The sequence below is a fragment of the Mastomys coucha genome, unplaced genomic scaffold (genome assembly GCF_008632895.1).
Source record: "Mastomys coucha isolate ucsf_1 unplaced genomic scaffold, UCSF_Mcou_1 pScaffold5, whole genome shotgun sequence".
Taxonomy (NCBI): Eukaryota; Metazoa; Chordata; class Mammalia; order Rodentia; family Muridae; genus Mastomys; species Mastomys coucha.
In genome coordinates, this window is record NW_022196911.1 from 45,456,009 (window position 1) to 45,474,658 (window position 18,650).

General features: G+C 46.7%; 2 protein-coding genes and 1 long non-coding RNA gene across 4 annotated transcripts in view; 1 reads left to right on the forward strand and 2 right to left on the reverse strand.

Annotated features, from left to right (window-relative positions):
• Canx (calnexin) overlaps nt 1–3,647 on the reverse strand; it is a 56,134-nt gene extending 52,487 nt beyond the window's left edge. The window contains exons 1-2 of the mRNA XM_031352662.1: nt 3,519–3,647; nt 31–95 (exon numbers count right to left, since the gene is read on the reverse strand). The gene's annotated coding sequence lies outside the window, so the exon portion shown is untranslated. The remainder of the gene's footprint in view (nt 1–30; nt 96–3,518) is intronic.
• Nucleotides 1,849–3,733, forward strand: Cby3 (chibby family member 3). Of its 2 annotated transcripts, none has more exons than XM_031352682.1 (2): nt 1,849–1,988; nt 3,074–3,733. In XM_031352682.1, the coding sequence occupies exons 1-2, from the start codon at nt 1,939–1,941 to the stop codon at nt 3,705–3,707; spliced, it is 684 nt and encodes a 227-aa protein (XP_031208542.1). In that variant the 5' UTR covers nt 1,849–1,938; the 3' UTR covers nt 3,708–3,733. The 2 variants fall into 2 exon arrangements, with proteins under 2 accessions (XP_031208542.1, XP_031208541.1); XM_031352681.1 differs by having other exon boundaries at nt 1,861–1,988; nt 3,071–3,733.
• A 2,678-nt stretch (nt 3,734–6,411) lies between these two features.
• Nucleotides 6,412–18,650, reverse strand: part of LOC116077848 — a 14,910-nt gene continuing 2,671 nt past the window's right edge. The window contains exons 2-3 of the long non-coding RNA XR_004113353.1: nt 9,848–9,947; nt 6,412–7,615 (exon numbers count right to left, since the gene is read on the reverse strand). This is a non-coding gene — a long non-coding RNA (uncharacterized LOC116077848). The remainder of the gene's footprint in view (nt 7,616–9,847; nt 9,948–18,650) is intronic.

Consider the following 18,650-nt stretch of genomic DNA (forward strand, 5'->3'; position numbering starts at 1 on the left):
TTTAAAAAAAGAGAGAATTATTTGGCTCACAATTGGAGGGTCCAGGAGAATGGTTCTGGTGCTGATATCTTCTGGTCCTGACGAGGTCTTCCTGGCTGCAATATAACATGGCAGACAGCAAGATGGTAGGTAGATATAGGGACTCAAGAGAGACCACACAGAAAAGCTAACTTCAAGCTTCTTCCCTCCTTTCCCTCCTCTCCTCCCTCCCTCCCTCCCTTCCTCTCTCCCTCTCTTTCTCTCTCCCTTCCTCTCTCTCTCCCTCCCTCCCTCCCTTCCTCTCTCCCTCTCTCTCTCTCTCTGCATTTTTAAGGCAATCTAATCTACCCCAGGCTGAGCTAGAACTCACTCTGTAGCTCAGGCTGACCTTGAACTCAAGAGTAATCCTCTGACCTGAGTTTCCTAAGTGTTGAAATAGTTAGGGGCCCACCATGCCTGGCATTCATGCTCTTTAAAAATGCTTTTCAGTAGTATGTGTTAATTAACACAATGGGTTTCATCCGAACTCATTCATAGACGCACATAGTGTATTTCCATCTTATTCACCTCCTTACCCTCTCTTCCTCCATCACAATCACTAATTATCTTTCTCTTTCCAACTAGCCTCTCTTCTAATTTCACTTTGTATTTGGGGGGAGAGACCATGGAGCCTGTGCAAGCTCAAAACAAAGAATTTCATTAGGGCTGCTAACAGGAGCATGGGTAATTTATTTACAGGAGCATTGGAACCTTAACCAGTGGCCACACCATCAACCATTAACTGCATATAAACCCTCAGGGTGGGGTAGGGCCCCAGGCTCACTCTGTAAGCCAGTTTTTCTGGAACTAAGCACTCAAGCCCAGCAGTAATCTCTTGTCCGTGTAGTAGCCCCAGGGCCCTCACTGCCTCCACTGGGCATCTCCTTTTAAAGGTTCCGGTAGGGGTAGCTCTGTAGGAGAGTGAAGTGGAAACTTAAGGGTTCTTTGGAAAGTCAGTTGGGTGGTGTTTTCCTGAAGTGGACACAGGTGGAAGACCAAGGCAGACTAGTGAAGAAACATTTTGCTAAAGCATACAGGTAAAAGGATGTTCTCTTAAAACAAGCACGTGAAAGGACATGCGATGAAGGAATCCTTGCTAACAACACACATGTATTATTAGCCTTACACTTCGTAGTTGAGCTATGTTTGTCGGGACTCCATAGCGAGAAATGCACCATAAAATTTGGTAGTGTGTTGCTGTTTCTTGCCGCTTCCCTCGTCTCAGCTGATTGGCAGAGTGATGTCAGTTGAAGCAAGACGTGCTGAGACAAGACCTACGGATGTTTGGAGGGTCTAAGTAGGACTCAACAGTGACAGAAGCTTAGCAAAACTGTGCACTGGCTTATGACTAGAATCCAGCTGGAAGGCTAGGGCAGGAAGCAGAAATCCTTTTTTGTTGTTTGTTTTGTTTTTTCCAGACAGGGGTTCTCTGCGTAGCCCAGGCTGTCCTAAACCAGGATGGCCTCAAACTCTTAAGACCCACCTGCTGCCACTGACTGGCTCTGGAGGGTTTTTTTTTGTTTTGTTTTTGTTTTTTTGTTTTGTTTTGTTTTGTTTTTTTTTTGATATTTTCTTTATTTCTGGAAGGGTCTTATTAGCCTGTGTTACATAGTCAAACCAGCATTAGCTAGCGTAGCTTGGGCTAGCCTGTCTCAAAATGACCTAAATCAAAACAACAAAGACCGAAAAAAACAAAAAATAAAATAAAATAAAAAACAAAGACTCAAACAAAACGAGGGGTGCTATTTAATGATTGAATGCCTTCCCTTCCCCAGAATGGTGGCTGGGGCACAGTAAGTGCTCCATAAACTTCACATAACTGAACACACTTCACTGCCTGCACCTCCTCTACCCTAGGAGGCCTGGCAAGGAGGCATTGTGAGTCACAGCTGGCAGGCAGGTACGTGATGGAATCCAGAAATGGGCCAGGCCTGGGACAGCAGCTTGGGCACCTCTACCACATCTTCCAGGTGAGGAACAACTCGCAAGGAATGTCAGGAGACGAGTCTTCTGGGGAGTTGTGACCTCAAAGATAGTTGTGTAGGGACCTCCAGAGACCGGCTCCATAAGCTGATTCAGGGGGTGGGGGACAACACCCTGCCTCTACCCACAAGCAGAATTTTGTTGGTTTAATTGTGGCAGAGGGAACCCTGACTGCATTTTTCTTTACTCCCACCCACGATGGGCTGCAGAGGTATTTGAAAAATCACACTGTAGAATCAGCACTTTATAGGTGTTGTGAGAATTACAAAGCAAGTAAAATGGGTTCTGGTAGCTATCTGGGCTTTAGATTCCTTTCAGTAGTCTGCTACAAACAAAAGTCAACTGTGGCGTGCAGCTAAGATTCCAGGTACTTTAAGGCTAAGCATAGGTCTAGGCCCTGTACCTGTCCTGAGATGTCATTGACCACACTGGATTTTAATACATGTCTTTTCCAACTGGACCAGGAACATCTGAAGGTAGACAAAGGCTGTGCTTGTGGTGTCCTCTGTGCAGGCCAGACCTGGCATGGAGCAGGTGCCAGTATAAGAATGTGCTAGACCTCTTACCAGACAGACCCTCTTCAGAGTTCATACTAATCCTGGCTTTGCAACCATCAGCAGCCTCCCTTAAAGAACGATACCACAAATGCTCAGCTTCCCTGGACTATACCTCAAAATGCCCTGGTTCACCTTTCTAGCCTACGTTTCTGCTATTCTCAGAACCAATCCTATACGGAGGCTGATCCACATATCTGGAACATGACAGCCCTTTGCCTTACAGCTTCCACCAAGGAAAGGCCTGCCCTACTTGCTTGGCTACTGATCCCCACTTGTGGCCGTCCACCTGTAGTCTCTCCCAGCTGCATTTCAGAGAACGGGGTTCCTAGGCCTTTACCTACATTATCTCTTACACACCCACAGATAAAGGGTCCTGGGGGAGGTGGTTTTGGTGAACGCGGCTGGTGTAACTATACAGGAATGGGCTCCCCCATTAGCCTACAACTGCAGAGCTTTGGACCTTAGGAACAGCCTATCTTGAGAAGGCCGCTCACAGGCCATTTGCTTTCCAGCAGTGCCACTGGCTCGCCTTCATCATTCCAGAACATCGGGGCTCCAGACACCCACGCGCCCCACGTGGCCCACCCCAACTTCACCCTGGAGGCCTTTGAGTGCCTGGCCGCGAGCCAAGCGGGCCGCCTGTGGGAGCAGGTGAAGCAATTCTGGGCCGACCACTTCTCGCGCCGCTTCTCGCCGCGGAGGCCGCCGCTGCGCCACCTCTCATCCATGTCCACTTTCTATCTGCTGGACCACCGCACGCGGCAGGCTGAGCTGGGGCTCAACTACGGCGCACCGCGCACCCGACTGAGCGACGAGGCTTTCGTGTTCCGCGGCGGCCGGTGGACCGCGGAGGGGAAGCGCGCAAGCGCGCGCACACCCCTGCCCTCATCCACCATCCCGGCCTGGAAGCCAAAAGTGCAGCCTATCAAGAGCCAGGTGCTGCTGGAAGAGAACAACTACCTGAAGCTGCAGCAAGAACTGCTCATGGACATGCTAACCGAGACTACGGCGCGCATGCAACTGCTGGAGAAGAAGGTGAACGCGGATAACGACCCCGCGGCCCCGGCGCGCTCCTGGCAGAGAAAGATGCACAAGCACGAGGGCGCGGGCGTGCTTATAATCCAGCCGCGCGCTCTGGAGTCGCGGTGATGCAATAAAGCTGTACCTAAAGTAGGGCTGCGCGTGCGCGCCTCGCCTTGCCCTCTCCCACCCCGTCCCGCCCCGCCCTTCCCTGGTGGCCCGGGTGGTCCACTTCCCGCGAGCATCCCGGGTGCTCCTTGGGTGGAGCTGCTTGTGGCACAGATAAGTGGGAGAGGGAGTTAAAGCGCGTGGGGCGCTTGGGCAGTTGGGGAGAGGGCGCTTGGATTTTTCTTGAAACCTTAGGTTCTGTTTTTCCACATTCACTCTTTGTTTTGTTTTGTTGGTGAAGCCCGGGATTTTATCATACCTGGAATAAAAACTTCTGTTTGACCCAGCATTTTTAAAAAATGTATAGGAAGCTGGGTAGGGATGGCCCATGCCTTTAATCCAATCACTCGGGAAGCAGAGAGACAGGCAGATCTCTGGAGTTCGAGGTTACCCTCTACAGACCTAGTTCCAGGACAGCCAAACCTACAGAGAAACTTAAAAAAAAAAAAAAAAAAAAAAGGCACTGGAGCCATACATAGCATATATGTGTGATGTGTTTCTCTCTCTGTGTGTGAGACAGTGTATCTCAGCAAAAGTGGGACATAGCTCAGTGTTAGAGCACTTTTCTAATATATACAAGGCCCAGTGTTCAATCCAGGACTATAATTCATTTTAGAGATAGGGTCAGGTATAGCAGACTGGAACTCATAAGATCCACCTGTCTCTCTTGTCTCTCTCCACTGCCAGCTTTCTGGGGTTAAAGATATGCGCCACCACACCCAACAGCAAATAACTACTTACACATGTTTCTGATACACTGGAGGTTATGGAAGAGCTGATAAGACACAAGAGAGGCTGAGTCACAGCAAGGGGGAAGTGTATTTGACTCTTTGGGAGGCTCTTCTCTAGGGACCAGATGCACATCACTTGTAGGAAAGACCCACAGTGGGTGGTGAGCTCAGAAAGCAGAGGTCATAAGACCAGAGCCTCTGTCTACAAACAAGCCCTCTACAATACTACCTGCTCACCAGCTCAGGTAGCAGGTGGCAGCTGAGATTGGAGCAAGGGCCGGGAGAGATGGTCAGTGGTAAAGAGCGTTTTGCAGAATGGAACATGTGTTCCTGGTTTGCACCTGGAATCTCAGGTAGCGCCTGGAAGTCTGAAGCAGGAGGACTGTTTTAAGTTCAAGACTAGACAGGTCTACATAGTTGCAGGCCAGCCTGAGCTAGGGGTAAGTTCTTGCTTCAGATACACACACTTACATAGGAGCTCCAAACCAACCAACCAAAAAAGAAATTCAGGATGGATTGAGGACCCCTTTTCTGAAATACCTGGGACCCAGAAGTATGTAATTTTTTTATTGTTTTGCATTTATGAAATTTTGTTTTATGTTTTGACTACGTGTGTGCACCGTATTAATTGTCTCATGGCCTCTGAGGTCATAAGAGGGTATCAGAACCCCTCCAAGTCATGTCAATTCTCTGTCACTTCTCTCTCTCCTGTCTCCTAGTCCATGCAATCTAAAAGATCCACCTCTGTCTTTCTGCTCAGCCATTGGCTGTATGGAAATTCTCTCTCTCTCTCTTTTTTTTTCTGAGACAGGGTTTTCTCTGTGTAGCCGTGGCTGACCTGAAACTCACTCTGTAGACGAGGCTGGCCTCGAACTCAGAAATCCACCTGCCTCTGCCTCTCAAGTGCTAGGATTAAAGGCATGCACCACCACTGCCCCGCTCTTTTTTTTTTTTTTTTAAAAGATACATTTATTTATTTTTATGTATGTGAGTACACTGTAGCTGTCCTCAGACACACCAGAAGAGGGCATCCGATTCCATTACAGATGGTTGTAAGCCACCATGTGGTTGCTGGGAATTGAACTCAGGACCTCTGGAAGAGCAGTCAGAGCTCTTAACCCGCTGAGCCATCTCTCCAGCACCCCCTCCCCTTTTTTAAAAGCAAGAGCAAAGCACTTTATTAGGAAACACACAGGAGCACAGACATGGAACAGACGGAGGACACAGGACACACATGAAGAACCAAGCAGAGAATTCAAGTCTGGGCTCACACTTGGTTAATGTCACCAAGGGGAAAGGCTTTGACTTATTTCCCTATTGTGTCACCGATGCATTATTTGTGACTCTGAGTTTACTACTAATGTGCTCAGCCACTGCAGCAGGCCAAGGCTTGCCAATGTCACGGGGACCTATGTTCTGTCTTCCTCCATTGTTAGCATTGACTTAGGGTTGCCTTGTGCTCATAGATGTCACTGATCCACATTCTCAACTCTTAGTTGTTGGGAACGGCAACCAGGACCCAGTGTCTGCTTATATCACCCTCGTCTTCTAACCTGTAGCTATCATGGTGAGTGTGGGTTGGTGTGTGAAGGGGAGGGGAGACCGAGGGGAGGAAGGAGCTCGCCTGGGGCTGTGATCCAGAGGTGTGTGTGTGAGAGAAAGCTTGGGGCCCATGCTGCTGGGGATGTCCCTGGTTTGGAGGAGAAGGGGCTCACTTGGATCTCCCTGGAATCTGATCTTCAATCATCACACCCTGCACAAAAACAGCTGGGGGCAGGGACCCTCAGGTCTGGAAGCCCAGCTTTTTGGAGACAAAATAAGACAAAGCATTAGAACCGATCCCCAACAGTTGTGAGTCACCTAGGAACTGAACCCAGGCCCCCAGCAAAAGCAACAAATGCTCTCAACCACTGAGCCATTCCTCCAGCCCTGTGTTGGATTCTTTTTTAATTTATAGACATTTATGTATACATACTGAGGTATCTTAGAGGACTCAAGTCTAAAGAAGAACTTAATTTTATTTTATACACATTTTATAATGTAGCCAGAGGTAATTGATTTAATGTGTATGGTATTTGTCTGTATGACTACGCATCATGTGTATGCAGTCCCTGTGGAATCTAGAAAAGGACCTCAGATCCCCTGAATGAAGTTACATGGGTTGTGAGCCTCCTTGTGGATTCTGGGGATCAAACTAAGGTCCACTGAGTCATTGTTTCAGCCCCTATTTGATTTTTTTTTTCTTAAAACCAGTCTGCACTTAGGAGCCCTCTTATTATTTGTTAGAATCACAACAATCCTCCTGCCCAGCCTCCCAAGTGCTGAGATTCCGGGTATTCACCACCACAACACCTGATTTATTCCGGCCTGGGGATCAGACTCTGATCTTCTCGAGCACCAGGTAAGCACTCTGTCAACTAAGCTATCTCCCTAACCCAGAGATAGTAGCTCAAAGGGGGAAGATTTGTTCCAGTCTACAGTTTCAGAGGTTTCGGCCATCGTCTCTGGGCCCTTTGGTTGCACAGTGTAGCGTGAGAACGCACGGAGAAGCAGCTGTGTTCAGAGGTCAGAATGCAGAGAGGGTGGGTCCAACATGCCTTCAGGGACACAGGGCTACGGACCTCCTGCCTTCTTCTAGGTCCCACTCCCTAAAGACTCCTCCATGTAGGCTTACCTTACCATCTTTAGCTATGTTGTGTACGTTCCCTCTGAGACTGAACCATCCCATCTTGCAGGGAAGCTCCTTAAGCAGGAAGGTAAACACCTCAAAATAGCTTCAGGAAGTCCCTGAAATGGACCAGATTCACTAGGCCCCTCCCTGCAAGAGTAAGCAGTAAAAGATGAGAGTCCTTTTCACACGAACCAAAGCTGAGTTGCACAGAGACTCTCAGAGGAGAAAGGCTGCCAAGACTCTTGAGATCAGACCAGCTGTCTAGAGGAACCAGACCCCAGCTAAGCTACCTGGAAGAAGCAGAGACAAGTGGCAAGGCCACTCTCTAATCTGTTGAGTGGCCTGCAGGCTGTGCCGTGTGCTCCAGGTTCCCAGCTTTGTAAGCCATCATTTTTGCTGGGACTGTGCTTTGGCGATGCAGCTGTCTTTGAGTCATTTCTGCTCCTTATGACCCCTCACCCATATTCCTGTAAGGAATCACAGTACAACTCATTAGTTCCGCCAAACTGGACTTCGGTGCTATCTGTACTCTGGTGTGTCAAGGGTTCCCTATATGGGATGAGTGTGTTGCATCTTCCCAGGAAACGTTTTGTTACACACAAGCTTGAAGGCCTTTGGAGGACACTGCAGATCCAAACCATGAAAGTGCCAATTTTTGTTCTGGTGAAATAAGTCACTCAAAAAACACTTTAGGGAGCCGGGCAGTGGTGACGCACGCCTTTAATCCCAGCACTTGGGAGGCAGAGGCAGGTGGATTTCTGAGTTTGAGGCCAGCCTGGTCTACAGAGTGAGTTCCAGGACAGCCAGGGCTATACAGAGAAACCCTGTCTCAAAAAACCAAAAAAAAAAAAAAAGAAAAGAAAAGAAAAGAAAAACCAGATAAATAAATAGCAAACAAACAGTAAAAACATGATAAAAAATAAAAACTAGTTTAGGAGACATGGCTCAGCAGTTAAGAGTACTTGCAAAGATCTGCAACCCACATGTTGTGTGGCTTACTTTCATCTCAGTTACAGGGGATCTGATGCCCTCTTCTGGCCCACATGGGTATTACATGTATGTGACAGCCTTGCACTCTGGCAAAAACCACCCATACACATAAAAATAATAAAAATAGAATAAACACAGGTTTCTCCTTAGCTTGAAACTTGCCAAGCAGGTTAGGCTGACTAGCCACAGATATCTGCTTGTCTCTACCTCACCAGCACCAGGACTGCCAGAATGTGCCACCATACCTGGCTTTTTTCATGTGAGTTCTGGGGACTGAACTTTGTTGTACTAGAGCTTTACCACCTGAGCCATCTCCCCAGCTGAGAAGCTCAGCTTTTTTTTTTTTCAAAGATTTATTTATTATTTATTATATGTAAGTGCACTGCAGCTGTCTTCAGACACCCCAGAAGAGGGCATCAGATTTCCTCACAGATAGTTGTGAGCCACCGTTTGGTTGCTGGGATTTGAACTCAGGACCTTTGGAAGAGCAGTCAGTGCTCTTAACCGCTGAGCCATCTCTCCAGCCCGGAAGCTCAGCTCTTAAGCAGGAAAAACAGATGAGTGTCCTACTAGAAAACAGAACCTGACAATCTGGGAACAGAAGGACTTGTAAGAACATGTGTAGGTTAAAGGGGAGAAGCAGGTGTGACCACTAGGTGGGCTTGCAAGTGGCCATGCCCTGTGACAGACCAGCAAAACATGTAAGACAACTGGGGAAAGATGGTATGTGTGGGTGCAGGTTATATATAGTTTTTTAAAATATATGTGTTCTGTATGTATACCTGTGTGCCAGAAGAGCACACCAAAGCCCTTTATAGATGGTCATGAGCCACCAATGAGTTCAAGTTTTGAGACTTGAACTCAGGACTTCTGGAAGAATAGCTAGTGCTCTTAACCACTGAGCCATCTCTCCAACCCCATGAATGTGATATTTTTAAAAAGATTTGTGCGTGTGTGTGTGTGTGGGAGGACCATGTGGGTACAGTGCCTGAAGATGTCAGATGAGGAAATTGAATCTCCTGGAACTGAAGTTACAGATGATTGTGAACTACTGTGGGTGCTGGGACTTGAACCTGGATCCTTTGCAAGAAGAGCAAGTGTTCTTAGCTCCCGAGCCATCTCCCCATCCCACAATTGATTGGTTGACTGGTTGATTCATTGGTTTTAAGACATGGTTTCTCTGTATAACAGCCCTAGCTATCTCGGAACTCACTAGGTAGAACAGGCTAGCCTCAAATTCATACAGATCTGCCTGCTGTGCTCCCTGAGTGCAAAGATTAAAGCTATTCAACACTAAGCCTAGCTCAGCCCATGTTTCTTACCTCTCTTATCAATTTGGTCCTTATTGGCTTAGTAGACTGCATCAGACATTGCCTCTCATGCCTGATTCCTTCAGCCATGCCTGGCCTTCCTCTACTGTCTTCACATTTAAAGATATAAACTGGTAAAACCCAAGTGCTAGAAGTTAACCCAAGGTCCTGCTTTCTTCTCAGTCGTGATGAATTGAATGTACCCTTGTACTATGAGCAAAATAACTGAGTAAATCTATAAATAACTGAGCGCAGGTTTTCTGTCAGAAAAAAATGAGCAGCTTTGGAGGCAGCGTGGTGATGATGGCTGCACACCACTGTGAACAGAGTTCACAGCCCAAATTATACAGTCCCAGTTGTTCCACCTCTAGGACAGTGCAGCTGAAATAGTGTGCGTACCTGTTATTCCAGTGCTCAGGGGTGCAGACAGGACAATCAGAAGTTGAAAGTTATTCATAATTTTGTGAGCTTGAGGGCAGCCTGAGTTACATGAGACTGCCTGAAAAACAAAACAAATACAAGGAAGCAAATAAGTAAATAAAGATCAGGAAAAGTGGGGGGTGGGTGCTAGCTCACTTGGTAGGATGCTTGCCTAGAATATACAGAGTCCTAGGTTTGATCCCCAACACTGCGTGAAGTTGGCATATCGTTACACCTCTGTAATCCCAACTCTAGAGAAGGAAGCTGAGCCAGGCAGTGGTGGTGCATGCCTTTAATCCCAGCACTTGGGAGGCAGAGGCAGGTGGATTTCTGAGTTCGAGGCCAGCCTGGTCTACTGAGTTCCAGGACAGCCATGGCTATACAGAGAAACCCTGTCTCGAAAAATAAAAACAACAACAGCAAAAAACAATGAGAGAGAGAGAGAGAGAGAGAGAGAGAGAGAGAGAGAGAGAGAGAGAGAGAGAGAGAGATATTACCCAAAAGAGAGAGAGAGCTGGGCGGTGGTGGCACAGGCCTTTAATCCCAGCCAGGTGGCAATCTTCAGTCTCTGGAACCAGCAGTCACAGTGTCCTCCACACCCACAAATATTCTTACTGTTAGATTACACATGTTCTCTCAGGGCTGTATGTGTAAGCTAGCAAATTTCCACAAGGCCATAGTTAAGGCCATGGCTCCTAGCAGGTAGTGTGTCAGAAACTGGAAACTAGACCAATGACACCTTACAGTAAACATTTGCATGCAAAGCTCTTTGGGCAAACACACAGACACTGTGAGACACACTACAACTTCTAATGCCACTATAATGAAGGAGTACTCGATGAGAAAGATAGAGGAGCTGAGCGGTGTGTGCACTGTGGAGAGAGCTGGAACTAGAGACAGGACGGTTGTGACAGGTGTGCGGAAGGCTACAGTTGGAGGAACATGTCATTGGATGGTGGGCAGCAGCCTGGAGCTTGCACAGACTCAGCCCCTGGACCAGCTCTCCTGCTGCACGACCATCTTGGCTCTGAACAATAACAGGATGTCTAAGATGAAGAGTGGTTCATTCCCTGGATTGAATCTCCCCAACCTCCATAGTTCATACTTCCCCCAGAGCCATGCTGGTAACAGTGGTCCCCGATGAAGCCCAAGGGCCATGTGGATGTCTGTGGTGTATGCCACTGTCTGAAGCCATGTTCATGTGAGTGGCCTGTGCGGGCTCCTAAGGACATGTGGATGTCTGTGGTGATCCATACTGCCACCAGAAACCAAGTGTGGGTCCTTGGCACCATGCTGATGCCGAAGACCACGTAGATGTCCATGGTCCATGCTGTTGCCAGAAATCATGTAGAAGCCCAGGACCCATGCTCCCGTTCCCGCCGACTGTAAATGCAGTGGTATCACTGACTGCAGAAGCACAGTTGAGAAAGAGGGCCATAGAAGGGTCCTGCGACAACCCCTATGCCCTAGCCTCCCTGAAAGTAACAGTCTAAATAGGAAGCCATCAAAGAGAACTCTTGAGAACTATGATAAGAAAGCTGCAGCAGCCCTCAAAGTTGGTGGCTTCTGGGTGTGGAGGTGGGGAAGGACTCAGTTCTTTAGGGGACTGCCCCCCTGGGAGTTTGACCATGTTCCGGTGAGCATATGGATAACACAGATTGGACTTTTCTTTCTTTCTTTCATTTTTTTATGGGGGGGGTCAGAATGGTAGAGGGTAGATATGAGGGGACTAGGAACTGTGTGTAATCAGGGTAGATGATGTGAAATTTCCAAATAATCAATAAAAATATGTTGGGGGAAAGAAAAGAATAAAAGATCTTATTTGGCTTTCCTTTTCAGAGGGCTTAGTCTGTGAGTTCTTTGACCCATGGCTTTGGGAGAACAACATGGTAATGGGAGTGTGTGATATAGATGTTTTTATTATTATTATTTAGTGACAGAGGGGAAGCAGAGTTACTAGGCACTTTCCTGTTACTGTGATAAAATAGTATGACCAATGATAACTTAAAGAGAACTTGGGGCTGAAGAGCAGGCTCGAGAGTGAGGAGCACTTGCTGCTCTTGGCAGTTGCTGGCACCCACTGGGTGGCTCACAACCATCTGCTGCTGCAGCTCTGGGGAACCTGACACCTCTCTGGGCCTTTGCAGGGTCACACAGGCATGTACACGTAGAGTAAATAAGAATTTAAAAGAGAAGAGGGTTTACTTGGCTCTACGGTGCCAGAGAGTCAGAGTCCATCATGGTGGGGAGCATGGCAATAAGTGGCAGCCATGGTGGCAAGAAAGAAGCTGAAGGAGGTAGGAGAGATAGATGGCACAGCAGTTGAGAGCACTGTCTTGATCTTCTGGAGGACCTGAGTCCAATTCCCAGCACACTCATGGCAGTTCACAGCTCTCTGTAACTCCAGTTCCAGGGGATCTGACACCTTCACAGACATGCTGGCAAACATCAATGCACATAAAACAAAAATACATTATTTTTTTTAAAAAGCTGAAGTATACTGGAAGTGACTTTTTGTTTGTTTGTTTTTCGAGACAAGGTTTCTCTGTGTAGCCCTGGCTGTCCTGGAACTCACTCTGTAGACCAGGCTGGCCTCAAACTCAGAAATCCGCCTGCCTCTGCCTCGGGGTTTAAAGGTGTGCACCACCACTGTCCATCGGAAGTGTTTTTTTTTTTTTAATCTGTGTCAAAGCCTATCCCCAGTGACATACCTCCTCCAGCACCCCACCAACTGAGGACTAAGTGTTTTCAAACCCAGAGTCTATGGAGGACATTTCTCATTCAAATCTTCATATGGTGAACATAGAAGAGGCCAGAGATAGGCTTAGCCTCCAAGAACACACATGCCAGGCACCTACTTACACTCACTTCCTTCTTCTTACCACCTCCCAATAATGCCATCTGTGGTGGTTTGAAGAGAAGGCGCCCCCACTAGAGGTTCATACCTTGGACTTTTTGTTCCCCAGTGGATGAATGGGAAGGATTAGGAGGTGTGGCCTTGTAGCAGGTGTGGCTTTGTTGAAGGAAATGTGTCACTGTGGGTTGTCCTGTCTCTCTTTTGGCCTGCTCCAGGTTGGTGTCTGCCTGCCTCCATACTCTATGATGACTCACCCTTTGAAACTGGAAGCAAGCCCCCAATTAAATGCTTCCTTTTATAAGTTGTCTTGGTCATGGTGCTTTGTCACAGAACAATGACTAAGACACTGCCATATTAAGAATCCATCAGGCCGGGCGTGGTGGCGCACGTCTTTAATCCCAGCACTTGGGAGGCAGAGGCAGGCGGATTTCTGAGTTCGAGGCCAGCCTGGTCTACAGAGTGAGTTCCAGGACAGCCAGGACTACACAGAGAAACCCTGTCTCGAAAAACCAAAAAAAAAAAAAAAAAAAAAAAAAAAAAAAAAAAGAATCCATCAAGAAGAGATTAACCCATCATTCAGCCAGAGCCCTCATGATCTAATCATCTTTGAAAATAACCATGGGGACACACCCAAAGTCCTGTGTTATCAACCTCATAGGACTTCCTCAAACCAGCAGTTACAATTAACTATCAGAATGGCATCTTTGGTTTGGGATTCTGAAACCATTTTGGTGACTTATGATTGGTTGGACTTCATAAAGGAAAATGAACCCAAACATTGGACTTGCAGGGCATAAGCCATGTAAGAAAGCAGGCCCTCTGGAAAATAGCCGAAGGAATGTGAGAACAGAAAGACAGACAGACAAATGTGGTGCAGCATGGGGTTCTGGTAGAAGCGGGAATAAGAACTCTGGGATGACGACTTAAGGTGAGGATTTTTTCCAGAGGTTTAACGAACACTAAAGATTTTTAAGAATGATTAAGCCGGGCAGTGGTGGCGCAGGCCTTTAGTCCCAGCACTTGGGAGAGACAGGTGGATTTCTGAGTTCCAAGCCAGCCTGGTCTACAGAGTGAGTTCCAGGACAGCCAGGGCTACACAGAAACCCTGTCTTGAAAAACAAAACAAAACAAAACAAAACAAAACAAAAAGAATGTTTAAAAGGGGTGGTGAAATGGCTCAGCAGGGGAAATGCACTTGCCATGCAAGCCTGCTGACCTGGATCTGACCCCTGGTACAAGAAGAGCGCTGACTTCCAAAAGGTGTCCTCTAGCCTCTGCACATGCACACGTGTACATCATACACAGTTATGTGATGCATGCACAATAATATATATGTATACAATATATATGTATATTATGTATGTATATATGTATGTATACATATATGTATGTATATATATGTATGTATATATATGTATGTATGTATATATATATAATATAGAAGGGTTTCTGGGTATGGTGGCACAAGCCCTTAACCTTACCGCTCAGGAGGCAGTGGTAGAAGGATCTCTGTAACTTTAAGAAGAGAAACACACTGAGTGAGACCTTGTCTCAAAAAACCAAAGGGGCAGGAGAGATGGCTCCAGGATTCAGAGCATTGAAGGCTCTTCCAGGGAACCCAGGTTCCATTCCCAGCATCCACATGGCTGCTCACAACGGTCTATACCTCCAGTCCTAGGGGATCCAATGTCCTCTTCTGGCTTCTGTGGACACAAGGCATGTAGTGGTGCACAGATGTAGGCAAAACACTCATACACATAAATTAAAATGATTGTTTAAAAATACAAGAGGGAAAGGAAAGGGTTAAAAACGGGCCTGGGACTGTAGCTCAGTTGGTAGAGGAGTTGTTGCCTGGCATGCATGAGGCCCTAGGCTGAATCAGCAGCACTACACAAAACTGGCCTGGGGCTATGAATATAACCCCCATGTCAGGAAGCAGAGGCAGGATAGACTGCGAAGCTTAAGGTCCCCCTCAGCTACCTGGGAGTCATGGCCACCAGCTTGTGCACTACACGACCCCACAGAACAAACTGTTTAAAATGGCTTTATGTTATGTATTTTTTTTCTCTTTCTCTCTTTCAAAATATTCTTTTAAAGAATATTAGCCCTCAGTACATTTAAAACACACTTGAGATTTAATTACAGGGAGTGACCTTGGCCGAGGTGTTAGGAAGCCAGGATCAGTCTCCACAAGATTCAACATCTGTTGGGCTGGAGATACAGCTCAGAGCACCTGCCTAAACTGGCAAGGCTCTGGGTGCCATCCCTAATAACACAACAAACAAACAAACAAACAAACAAACAAACAAAACCAAACCAGCAACAAAAAAGTATAAGGCAAAAGCCAAATAATTCGAAACAAAGACGTTTTTCTAAGGAATACGCCGAGTGAACTGAAGAGGGCGCAAAACCGCAGACCGGGACGGCAAGCGGGCGAGGATCGTGGCCGGAGCTGTGAGATGTTTTCCTTCCCACCCTGATTCTCATTGACCAGTTTAAAATGGATGCCAAGCCATCGCCTGGCATTGGGAGAGCTATCCCATTTAGAGCAAGGAGGCGGCGAGGCGAGCCCCACAGGAACCCAGGCGGCAGGGCGAGCCCCCCCCCCCCCCAACCCACCTTGCTCTCCCGCTGCTCTTCCCAGGTCACTGAAGCTCTGGGAAACTGCATTTGAGCAGATCCTGCGGGAGAAGTGGGGAGCTCCAAGCCCTGGCTTGTTGCTGCTCTTTTAATATTTTTTAGCCTTGCTGGGGATGGAATCCACGACAAGCTAAGTCAATGCTCTCCCACTGAGCTGAACTTCCCCCCACACCACCACCACCACCACCCCCTCTGCCCCAGTTCCCTTTTGACTCAGTGTTCTGATAATCCTTGTAACTCTGAATTTTAAAGTCCTAAAATCCATCCATCAATCCAATTTTTAATAAAAATAATTTTTGGTGCACTGGTGTTTTGCCTGCATGTATGCATGTCTATTGAGTCCCCTGGAGCTGGAGTTGACAGTTGTGAGCTGCCATATGTGTGTTGGGAATTAAACTCAGATTCTCTGGGCAGTGCTCTTAATCTCTAAGTCATTTTTCCAGCCCCCCAATTTGTTTTTTAATGTTTGTTTATTTTTTGAGACAGTCTCCCATGTCCTCATGAAACTACAGAACTCCCTCTTAAGATCAGGCTGGTCTCAAACTTGTGATCCTCCTGCTTCTGCCTCCAGAGACTATTTGCTAAAAATTTAGATCTATGAGTGACCAAGTGTTCAGCATTATGGCAGTTACAAATACTGAGAAAAACAAAAGAAATCCACTTGTGTTCCCACTATGGAAGGGCGGTCTACGAGAACATTTTAGACTACTTGTCCAGTATATGTTTCTGTGTGCAATTCTATGTATTTCAGAAATCTGAGCGCTATGCCCACGAGGTTTCAGCAGTTCCTGCTGCTGAGCCCGAGGGCACACACCTTTAATCCTAGCACTGTAGCTCAAGCAAAGAATTTAAAAATATATCTTCGAGTAATTAATAGCATCAAAATATATTAAACAGGCCAGGCAGTGGTGGCACACGCCTTTAGTCCCAACACTTGGGAGGCAGAGGCAGGCGGATTTCTGAGTTCGAGGTCAGCCTGGTCTACAGAGTGAGTTCCAGGACAGCCAGGGCTATACAGAGAAACCCTGCCTTGAAAAACAAACAAAACAAACAAACAAACAAGCAAAAAGTATTAAACGTACATTTTGAGAACATTCAGCTTCTCATACTTTTTTTTTTTTCTCCTGAGACAGGGTTTCTCTGTTGCCCTGGCTGTCTTAGAACTCACTTTGTAGCTAGCCTTGAACTCACGGAGATCCCCCCCTTTCAAGTGCTGGCATTAAATTCCTGTGTGACCATACCCTGCTTTGAAGCTTTTCATACATTAAAGGAGATTTTAATATGTGTCTGCATTTGTGTGTACACTAGAACCACAGTTAAGGGCCATCTAACACGGGTGCTAGAACTTGAGCTCAGGTCCCCTAGAGGAACACATGTTCTTAATCACTGGGCAATTTTGCTAACCCCAGCTTTTTACAATTTTAAGCTTAAATCATTCAACAAGGCACGGTAGCCCATACCTCCAGTCCCAGTCCCCAGAGGCTGAGAGAGATGAGAGGACTGACAGTTCAAAGCTAGTCTGGGCTACATAGCAAGTTCTAGGCTGGCTATCTTGGACTACATGCTGAGTTCCAAGCTAACCGAGGCTACAGTGTAGAAATTTTATTCAAAACAAAAACCCAAATCTCCCAATATAATCTTCTAAAAATCTATATGATGTTCTTTTCTTTCCTTTCCTTTCCTTTCCTTTCCTTTTCTTTTTTGTTTTTGTTTGTTTGAGACAGGGTTTCTCTGTGTATCCCTGGCTGTCCTGGAACTCACTCTGTAGACCAGGCTGGCCTTGAACTCAGAAATCCACCTGCCTCTGCCTCCCAAGTGCTGGGATTAAAGGCATGCACCACCACTGCCTGGCTTCTTTTCTTCTTTCTTTCTTTTTCCATTTTTCTTTTGGTACTTCAAAACAAGCTTTGCTCCATGTAGACCTGGCTATTCTGGAACTCATTCTATAGACTGGTCTGGCCTTGATCCTCCTGTCTCTTCTGAGTGCTGGGAGAAAAGGCATGCACTGCCATCACTCAGCTGCTTGAAGTTTATTTTACTATGGAGATAGAGCATCAGGGTTATTTTGTTCCAAACTGCCAATCATTAATTTTAACATTTATTGAAGACAAGAAATGACACCTTAGTAGATGATGAATTCGAAACTATACCTTGGACCTGTCTCCAGACTGTTCACTGATCAGTCAATGCATCAGTATAATCTTAGAGGTTTAATTGAACATTTACTTTACATGGTTAATGTATTTTTGGCTGGTCTGAAAATTTCTATGTAGACAGAGTTCACTTTGAACTCAGAGCATGCCACAGTTTTCTGAGTGTTGGGATTAAAGTTACAGACTACCACGGCAGCCTTCCACCAGGATAGTCTCCCACCAGGCCAGCCTCCAATTCACTATGTAGTTGACGATGATGATGGTTTTGAACTTTCTTTTTCTTTCCCGAGACAGGGTTTCTCTGTATAGTCCTGGCTGTCCTGGAACTCACTCTGTAGACCAGGCTGGCCTCGAACTCAGAAATCCGTCTGCCTCTGCCTCCCAAGTGCTGGGATTAAAGGCATGCACCACCGCCTGGCCTGGCATATTCTTGGTGTATGTGATCCCTGAACTCCCAGCTGTGTGTGAGCCCCGAACTCAGGAGATAGAAGGAGGAGGATCAAGAGTTCAAAACCAGCAGGGCGGTGGTGGCACACGCCTTTAGTCCCAGCACTTGGGAAGCAGAGGCAGGAGGATTTCTGAGTTTTAGGCCAGCCTGGTCTACAGAGCTAGTTCCAGGACAGCCAGAGCAACAGAGAGAAACCCTGTCTTGAAAAAACAAAAACAAAAACAAAACAAAACAAAAAAAAGAATATGCCAGTTGTTGTTCTCTTCTCCTCTTGCTTCCTTATCCTCTCCGTCCTCTCTTCCCATTCCCCTCGTCCTTCCCCATCACTCCATGGCTCCTCAACTCCCCTCCCCATGCCCTAAACTCTAAACTCTATTCTATACTAACAAATAAAAGAAAGAAAAAGAATGCAGCAGTTCTTCTAGGTGTGGTGGCACACACCTTTAATCCCAACACTGGGGAGCCAGAGGCAAGCTGGTCTACAAAGTTCCAAGACAGCCAGTGCTGCACAGAGAAATCCTGTCTTGAAAGAAAACAAACACAAAGAAAACCCCTTCCAAGAATATACAAGCTCTACCAAATTCAAGATGCCATCAGCGTTGGGACTTGATATTAGTTTACATTTCACTATGAAAGCACCCATTAGCCAAACCCTGACATGCTTATATTTATATATATATATAT

Coding starts and splice junctions, on each gene's coding strand:
- Cby3 (XM_031352681.1), top strand. CDS start 1,939: ATGGGCCAGGCCTGGGACAGCAGCTTGGGCACCTCTACCACATCTTCC. Junction 1,989..3,070: donor ACCTCTACCACATCTTCCAG/GTGAGGAACAAC, acceptor TTTGCTTTCCAG/CAGTGCCACTGGCTCGCCTT.